This window comes from Penaeus monodon, chromosome 8 (assembly GCF_015228065.2).
Source record: "Penaeus monodon isolate SGIC_2016 chromosome 8, NSTDA_Pmon_1, whole genome shotgun sequence".
Classification (NCBI taxonomy): Eukaryota; Metazoa; Arthropoda; class Malacostraca; order Decapoda; family Penaeidae; genus Penaeus; species Penaeus monodon.
The window spans coordinates 46,235,368-46,245,367 of record NC_051393.1 but is presented as its reverse complement, the minus strand read 5'-3'; the positions used below and the strand labels follow the sequence as shown (position 1 = coordinate 46,245,367).

Genomic DNA, 10,000 nt, shown 5'->3' with positions numbered 1-10,000 from the left:
ACATGCACACATACATATAAATGTGTACACACACACACACACAAATATATATATATATATAAATATACACAAATATATATATATATATAAATATTATATTTCTATATATATTATTATATATATATATATATATATATATATATAATATATATATATATATATATATGTATAATATATATATATATATACATATATACAGACACCCATATAGATGTGTTTATATATAAATATAAATATATAATACATACAATATATATATATACACACATACATATATATGTATACATACATACATACATGTTATATATATATATATATATATATATATATATATATATATATATATATATATATATATATATATATATGAATGGTCAATAGTTAAAACACATAAATGTACTAAACATGAAAGGTCATATAGCACTATATTTAATGAAAAGAATGCATATCATTCTCATCTAAATATTCTTGACTTACCTGAATATTCTCCAGACATCAAAACAAAGGACACTGAGCCAGAAGAATGCCGATAGATATCCAAACTGCATTAATATGGCTGAAAATTAAATAGTTATGTTTTAGTAAAAATGTTCAGAGTGCATTCTGTATGAAGTGAGTAAAGGCTTCGATATCTTTATATTTCAAATTATAAATACTTATCAATAAAAATCCATTTATATGCACAAAATAGACGCTAAAATTCAACACATCATGACTGGGAGGGACTCACCAAATCCGATACAGCTTGTTGGCTGCAGAATGCTGTTGAGGAACTGTAACATGACTGCAGAGAAATATGCAATGATAAGTGACACCACATGGCACAAGTGATACCATCCTGTGTTTTTTAACATTATTGGTGCTGCGCAATAACAGAAGACGATTATAAGGAGGAAGACCAGGGAAATGGTCATGCAGACTGGGAACACGATGTTCTGAGCCTTCTCCCATGTACTAAACAAATTGATACATGCTAAGGCACCGTCACTTATCCTGCCCTCTCGATCAGAAAACTTGTCAATGCAGTAGTCACTCGGTGGTAGAGTTATGTTCCATGTGGCGAGATGCCCCGTGTCGGGTGACAAGAGGAAATCTGTAATGGGTGTGGAAGGGTCACATATAGGTTGGCCTATCACGAGGTTATATTTGGTGTTCATGCGCGGTGCAAACTCTGCGGCTGGACTCGGAACACACATGTACAAATAATTATCCATTATTTCTCCCATCGCACAGCATTTTCGCACACAGACGTTTTCGGTACACAATCTTTGATACTGCTCCATAGGACTTTCGAAACACACCTTTACTGAATAAGACGCCGATCCATCGAGATTCTGCCTCCCGTCAACGCAGTATTTGGGATCGAATCTGTACTGAAACTTGTTATCGGTCTCTTCAGCATTCCATATGTGGACTAAGCCCTTGGTGTGCGATGCTAAGTAGGAGACTCGGGGTATCAGCGGTAGATCCTTCATGGGTTCCACACTACAGTGGAGGGGCTTTTCATAGGACTTGATATGGGGCCATGATATAGCTGGACCATACGGATCTGCAGAGATCGGGGGAGCCAGAGGCTCTGGCGTACGAGCCGGCCGACACACATTGTCCTTCATGGCTTGGCCTGGTGGGCAGCATCGTGGTATATTTGGCGGGTCCACGCAGACCTTTACGGTCCAGGTGAGTTTTCTATATTCATCCAATGAGTGATTAATGCAGTAAGCTCCGATGCGGAGACCGGCGTATTCCCCAGCTTCTTCCGATAGCACGATGTCACCGCGGTCTCTTAGTCGAAACTGTCCTCTTGAGAAGTTAAGCATCATGACTCCATTTTCTGTGTCGCACTCCAGGTCTTTTATTATCACTTGCCTCTCTGCCATGGGTCTCTGAAAAAAAATAAAAATAAACGTCATATAGACAATAGAACATAGAACTGAATATATTAAAGCTGTAATGACATTTTTCAACAGTTTATGTTTGTACTCAACCACACATACACGCGACATCGCTAATATAATATGCAGTAGATACCTTAATAAATAGGTCAGTGAGTTTGTTAATTCACTTGGAATATTGGGAGGCTATATAATCGGAGAGCATGCAATTGCCTCATAATGTCACTCAAAGATACTTCGAAAAGTTTAAGTGTTTGATTGAAATACCTCACCAGGACAATTCTAGGATTGTTCTTTTCTTTCCGCATGTGGACCACAGTTCCCTCAGGATATGGATGACACACGCCATCGACATAAACTTCGTCGGCGTCGCAGAAGCAGTTGACGACTGTCCCTCGCTTCCTGACGCCTTCCACTGCCTCCTTCGTCATGGTATCTCTTGTCTCATCACTGACAGTCGTAACTACATCTGTAGTTATATCAGGATCCCAAGTCGTACTTATATCTTCGGAGATGAAGGGTGAACGAGTGCCGAAGTTGAGATCAGGCACATCGGTTGAAAAGTTGACGGCTGACTCCCCCAGGCGGGGCGGGTCAGTCGTGACCCACGCGGGTTCTTCAGAAGAGATTCCGTCTGACGAAAGAGGGACGACGGGAATCACATCAGCGTGATTAGCTTCATTCAGTGAGACCGAGTCTTCAACACTGGATGCATAAAACCCTGGTGTTGTAGGGAGTACATCCTGGGTTGTTAACCGTACTGATGTGACATTATGGACTGATACGTCAGAGACTTGCGCTACCAGTAAAGGAGGCGAGGCTTGTCCAACGGAGAAAATCACCAAACCTGTTATCACTGCCGTTAACATCTTTGAGTCACTTTGCAACATTGTGTTTAGCTTATTAAACTGTATGATTTCATATCAGTTGTGATGTTCAAATTAACTCGGTGGCCAAATATCTGAATTCCTCTAATATTATGGGGCACATGTTTTTGTTATTTTTTATGTATGACTGATTATCAACACTCTCCTTTTCATATATGATGTCGTAATCAAAATAATTACATCTTGTGAATCCAGTTTTTCTTCGAGTGCACTCTTCCACAGTCTCTCTCCGAACAAGCTCCACAGGCAACTGAGCGACAGTGGGCGAGCGAGAGGTGGGAGTTGCTGAATGATGTCTCCGGTAGGACCGCTTCCTTGAAGTTACCAAGTCGTGTTTACTCTCGCAGTATAACATTAGTTAGTAGATTATTAAAGTTATTTCTTTATGTTAGTGGTAATATGGTGCTTTCTTAAAGATAATGATTATTATAATATGTCCTTGGAATTATTTTCTAAGCAAATCTTTTCGCTTTGATAGTGCCACTATTCCAGGAAAAATATCGTTGGTCGTTAACCTTTTGCAATAAGGACGCTATAAAAAAAGAAAAACACACACATTAGATACAACATAGTGTTCCGTAAATATACTTTACATCGGATTACATAACCCATTGAAAACGCATGACAATTTTCATTGAATTTATGTTTTGAATGTTTACCTCCATAAACCGTCATCTGAGATTCAGTACAAATGTAACATAATAGTGAACAAGACAGCAGTGTCACTGAATGTAGATTTACCAATAGGGTTATTATGCATGCACAAATATTACATTTGGTATAGGTTAGGATAGAGTCTAAATAAGTACTAATTCAGAGTTTGGGTTAAGTTAGGGGTCTCTGTTTACTCTGTAGCACGTAGGCATAAGGACAATAGATTTTGTGGAGTGTTGGTCGTATTTGTAAAAGATTTTCTTTTTTTTTCACAGAAGTTCACGGATAAAGGAGACATTCCTTTGATCGAGAAACAAGAAAACTAAAAGAGGTATGGTGCCGCCAGTTTAGCCGCGTGTATTTCCGGTGACGTAGCCTTATTTAGGTTTGGTCATTTGTTCTCCATCGTAAAAATACTTCATACGGTATTTCATATAATACTGATAATATATATGGTGAATATAAGAAGAATAAGAACAAGCTATTATCAGCATAAGATTCTGAAAAGGAAAAACAAGAGACAAAACCGAAAAAAAAAAAAAAATGCTTTCTCCACTCACTACACATGGAATCTTCCGTAAGAATAACATAATCCAAAGAAGAAGACAAAGGAGAAAAAAAAGAGAAACAAGACATTACTCATATTTCCTTCATCGTCCATTGTTATCACCTCTACTAACGTCACTAGTGTTACTATATCCTGCTAGATTTTGGCGCGACCCGGTTAAGGACTTCGGTGTCCCGGATGTAGAAGGAACGATGGCTTCTGCTGTTGAGGTTTTACATGCAAAGCTATTTGTGCGCTGAGTATTCCAATGAACGTTTCTTGGATGAGTATTCGGGGAAACGTTTCTTGGATGAGTATTCGGGGAAACGTTTCTTGGAGTATTTGGGGTTATGTGTCTAGATTAATATTGGGGAAACGTTTCTTGGATGAGTATTCGGGGAAACGTTTCTTGGATGAATATTCAGGGAAACGTTTTTAGATGAGAATTCGGTGGAACGGTTTGGGGAAAAAATCATAGAGAAGTATTTGGAGAAAAGTTTCTAAATGAGTATTCAGTTACCGATAAATGGTTTTCCAACGACACACCTGTTACAAAGTGTGTGTGCTGAGTATGCTTGTGTATGTGTATGTGTATGTGTATGTGTATGTGTGTGTGTGTGTGTGTGTGTGTGTGTGTGTGTGTGTGTGCGTGTGCGTGTGCGTGTGCGTGTGCGTGTGTGTGTGTGTGTGTGTGTGTGTGTGTGTGTGTGTGTGTGTGTGTGTGTGTGTGTGTGTGTGTATCCCTGAAATAATAAGATAATGACTTAAAAATAAAATAACGTGGGTGGTGCCAAAACGTAAGTATATACTGTGACAGTGACACTTGAGATAATATCGCGCTTGACAGATTAGCGAAACTGATTCTCAGGATGTCTGGCAAATTAGCCAATACGTTATACTGTTATTTTTCTACGCATTTTTATTTGCATTATCTCTGATTCAGATCACAGTATATTTCAGAATTGGAGTTTTTATCTTTTACGGTCCTGTAAATAGGCCTGTATGATGATGAAATATTAGAATTTCTAGTACCAGGCTCTGATGAAATTATAGTATAACGCGGTTCAGATAAACTTGCTTGTCACTTTATCTTCCACGAGCATTTTTCTTTACTAATATTTCTTTTATAGTCAGTTAAAAATATGTATATAATTCTACGGTATGTTGATATATAATTACCTTAAAGAAATTATAATTTGCACATTTAGTCAATCACTACATTCCTGTGTTAGTTGTTCTTGTTCACCCTCCAAATAGAAAGTTCATATTTTGCAAAACGAGCATTGTACGTGGTGGTGTAGCACATTATCTGCGTATGGGAAATCCCCGGTTACTTCGACCCGTTCTGGTTTCACTTACAGTACTTATTAGTCAGTCCCTTTCTGAATTAAAGGATTCTGTCTTATTAGACACTTTTATTTCGAACTGAATAGAACGACTTTGCTTTATCTGTACTTTGCTCTTACATAACACAGGCAGCAGTGGTGCGTAAAAGTTGCGTCCTTGAATACTAGACACCGTGGGCAGGGAAGAAGCGACCAGTGCACGGTGTCTAACTAGTGGCTCGCCTTACAGAATACCTTTGTTGTATACCTTTCAACATGGCTATATACTCTTATCTAAACACTGTAGGGTATGTCCTTGAATACTAGACACCGTGGGCAGGGGAAGAAGCGACCATTGCATGGTGTCTAACTAGTGGCTCACCTTACAGAATACCTTTGTTGTGTACCTTTCAACATGGCTATATACTCATATCTAAACACTGTAGGGTATGTTAGGTGTTCTGAAGATATGTAAGAATACGGAGGAAGGAGCATGGAAATATTAATTCTTTACGTTACGGAACTTCCTTACATGTTATAAGACACTTCGTGAATTATTTGTGTTGATGCCTTGTCACTGAACATGCATTACTTATAACACAGGACATGAAGGCATACATTCTTGCTGATTATCAATGCATAGCGTGACTACAGCCATTGCTTTATCGTGATTCTGAAGATTGAACTGTCAACATTCGGAAAATCTCGTTTCTGATTTTTTCCCCCCAGTCTTGTAAGATTTTCAAATTTCTGGGTGTGAAACGAAACATTAGAACATTTCAAGATGAAAAAGAAATATAGATATGTATGAGTAGGGAAAAGTCCCCTGTGATGTTAGTCGTTCTCTGGAATACCCCACAGTGCGCCTGCGTGCGTTTGTGTGTGTATATACACACACACACACACACACACACACATATATATATATATATATATATATATATATATATATATATATATATATATGCATGTATGTATATATGTATATGTATATGTGTATATGTATATGTGTATAAGTATATATATTTGTTTATATATATATATATATATATATATATATATATATATATACATATATATATATATATATATATATATATATATATATATATATATATGTTTATATATACATATATATATATATATATATATATATATATATATATATATATATATATATATATATATATATGTGTGTGTGTGTGTGTGTGTGTGTGTGTGTGTGTGTGTGTGTGTGTGTGTGTGTGTGTGTGTGTGTGTGTGTGTGTCTAAATATGTGTATAAATATTAATGTAAGTGTCACTATGAGTCTAAGTATCAGTACGATCGTAAGTGTGTGTACGTGAAACGGCCAAATGTTATTTAGAATATTTAGTGAAATCCCCCCCCCCCAAAAAAAAAAAAACGGCTATACTTTAAACTTGAAGAGCGACGAAATACTAATGCTTAATTAGAATGCGATAAAGGCACGTAAAGAGGATGAAAGCTGGGAGCAGAGAGAATGGAATAATACATTACCACAGTAACGGTACTCTTTATCTACAAGTACAGTACTAAAACAAACAAACAGACAAACAAAAAAGTCATCTCATTACCTATCACAAAAAACGCATATCCCATCCTAATACATTTGATTGAATTCCATCATTATTGGAAGACAATTACAATTATTATACTTAAAGATGCTGTTGACACTGCCCCTCCCACCCGGCCAAACGTCAGTAGCCTCACTCGGGAAACCCAGGAAATATACCCTCACGCGGTCACAGAAGCACACTTCCTCAAGTACATTGCTTGTCACGTGTAGTGTGAGGCCGGGCCATAGGTGAAAGGCCCGGGCGAAGCCAGAACTTCGCAAATCTCAAGCAAGCGAGCGTGTAGTGTGATTCTCCCGGGTATTCTAAGTTGCTTTTTCGTGTGGAAGGAGAGGGACTCGGTTTCAGCAGGAGGGCGAGTGTGTCCGGGGAAGGTGTTGCTGTAGAACGGGTCACCTTTCTCTTGCTCGGTTTCTTAGTTTGCATGTTTATATCTATCGGTGTGTGTGTGTGTGTGTGTGTGTGTGTGTGTGTGTGTGTGTGTGTGTGTGTGTGTGTGTGTGTGTGTGTGTGTGTGTGTGTGTGTGTGCGTGCGTGCGTGCGTGCGTGCGTGTGTGTGTGTGTGTATGTGTGTGTGTGAATATGTTTGTTTGTTTGTGCGTGCATGCGTGTGTGCGTGGGATCAACACGGGCGGGGAATTCAGTAGAAAACTTACAGAAAAGAAAATAAAGATTAGAAATCAAAATATGATATCAAACTGCGATTTTCCAGGTAGAAGATATATTTCATCTCAGTGTTTGATAATGGCTCAGAAGATATCAAATAATGTGTAGTATGTGTAGTAATGTGCAGTGCCATAATTCCTCCTGTAATATGTATTCTTCTTCTTCTTCATTATACATCTGCTCATTTGAATTCAACAAAGCATCTGTAAAGGCAGGATGTTACATAAGCTACGCACACGACAGGTTAACACAGGCCCCGCGGGCAGAACCCTCTCCTCTCCCCTGTGAACGAGCGAAGGAGGAGGCGGGCGGCAGGTCGTGGTGTAAAGGGCGTCGTCCTCAATACGGAGAAGGTGATGCTGCTGAAGCCTACACACACGCGCGATAGTTTCTGGCTTTAGGTTCTTGGTTGATGGTTGATTCGTGATAGTTTGAGAGCCGTAACACACACACACATCTATATGTGTGTATGTGCGCATACACAAACACGTACATACAAACACATTTATCTATCTGTCTATCACACACACACACACACGCATAAAGATACACACTAATGCAAAATAAAAGAAAGAAAGAAAAAAACAATTACTAACGAGTATAACAAGGACAACAAATGACAAAGTAGGAAAAGTCTTACAAGTCGGTAACTACAACGGGTTCGGACAAGCGGCGTGTGAAGGTCACGTGGGACATAGGTGGCCTTGGGGGCAGGGGGACCCCTCCCCCTGCCCCTACTAATCATCCGATTTTTCTCATTTATTTTCTTTCGTTTGTAAGGCTATAATACGGTAAGAAGGTAAGGACACGAGTCGTTTTGATACAATGGCGAGTTTTTTTTTTATCATTCAAAACAATGCTATTTAATTAACATACAATGTGAACGTGGCTTGTATTCAACTCTCGTTTGGATAAACCGGATAGAAGAATCTGCGTAGCATATCGTCAACTGCTCTACAGAAATCGTGTGCATAGTCCGATAAGGCACTTTAATGATATACCAAAGACATATTATCAATTCTCCTTTTTAGATTAAGATTCACCATAAATATTAACGAAAGCGATAAAATAACTAATTGAAAAAAACAAATGCAATCTTGGAGCATTTGGGGTAATGTGTTTTTCCCAGAACCCGAATATGTTGCTCGGAGTGTTAGTAAAACGTGTTCTCAAAAACACTGTTACAATTCATCTCAGACACGCCGTCTAATCATGTTAAAGGCTGTAATATATCTTTATCCCTCTGTTGTGCCATCTATTCATACAGCGCAATGCCAGAGGGTCTATGGAGGTGTGTATTAATTTGTTTATTTAGAGGCCAACAAATAAATAAAATCATTATACTCATCATATTCTTGAGAAAGAAAAAAAAAATCTTTTTGTTTTCCTTTCCTCTCGCTTTCTAAAATAAAAGCGACAGTGAATATGCCTTTGCAGATTATATGCCTATCTTATACAATATATATAATGGCATTTCAAAATAATTTGCACTAGTGTCAAAATAGTATGTTATAAAAAAGTTGTCTTCATATGTTTCAAATAAAATATAAGTTGAAATTTATGATAGAATGAGATGAAAGCTCTTAATAGCAGATGGAAAAGGTTTCCATCGCTTTTCGTATTTTCCTTATTTTTCTCTTCTCTCGTTCTTCCACGTCTTTCAATTCCACTTGCACGCATCATATATACACATACATAATGCCCTTAGATATATTAAAAAAATTATGGAATTTTGCATCAAAAGAAGCATACACAAGTATCTTCATAAACGTATATATAAGGAACCTCTCTCTCCGGAGGTATCCCGATAAAAAAAACAACTAAACCAGGAACATATCAGTAAAAACGTCAGGTACGATCCACAGGACATAAACGTACGATCTGATCCCTTGAATTCGGTATCAAGGCTACATTTGACCCTGCTTCATAAGGCCATGATTGTGATGCGAGAGAAATCATCGCAAATAACGGTAATTAAGTGCCGTGGTGAATCAGCACAACAAAGAAAGGCTCGGGGCATCTATTACTAGTGGCTGGAAGTTGGCGTTCAGTATTGCTGAATGCATATATATATATATATATATATATAATATATATATATATATATATATATATATATATATATATATATATATGTGTGTGTGTGTGTGTGTGTGTGTGTGTGTGTGTGTGTGTGTGTGTGTGTGTGTGTGTGTGTGTGTGTGTGTGTGTGTGTATCTATATCTATATCTATATATATATACGTATATACATGTATGTATGTACGTATATGTATATATATGCATACATACATTTATATATATATATATATATATATATATATATATATATATATATATATATATATATATATATATATATATATATATATATATGTCATATATTTACATATATGACATATATAAAGTGCATTCTCATATTCATGAACGTGATC

General features: G+C 37.3%; 1 protein-coding gene across 1 annotated transcript in view; it reads right to left on the bottom strand.

Annotated features, from left to right (window-relative positions):
* The window catches only part of LOC119576371, a 5,996-nt gene extending 2,940 nt beyond the window's left edge, over positions 1-3,056 (bottom strand). The window contains exons 1-3 of the mRNA XM_037924029.1: positions 2,165-3,056; positions 731-1,883; positions 478-556 (exon numbers count right to left, since the gene is read on the bottom strand). Coding sequence (XP_037779957.1) covers positions 478-556; positions 731-1,883; positions 2,165-2,782 — 1,850 coding nt within the window. The 5' untranslated portion in view covers positions 2,783-3,056. The remainder of the gene's footprint in view (positions 1-477; positions 557-730; positions 1,884-2,164) is intronic.
* Between the last annotated feature and the right edge of the window lie 6,944 nt (positions 3,057-10,000).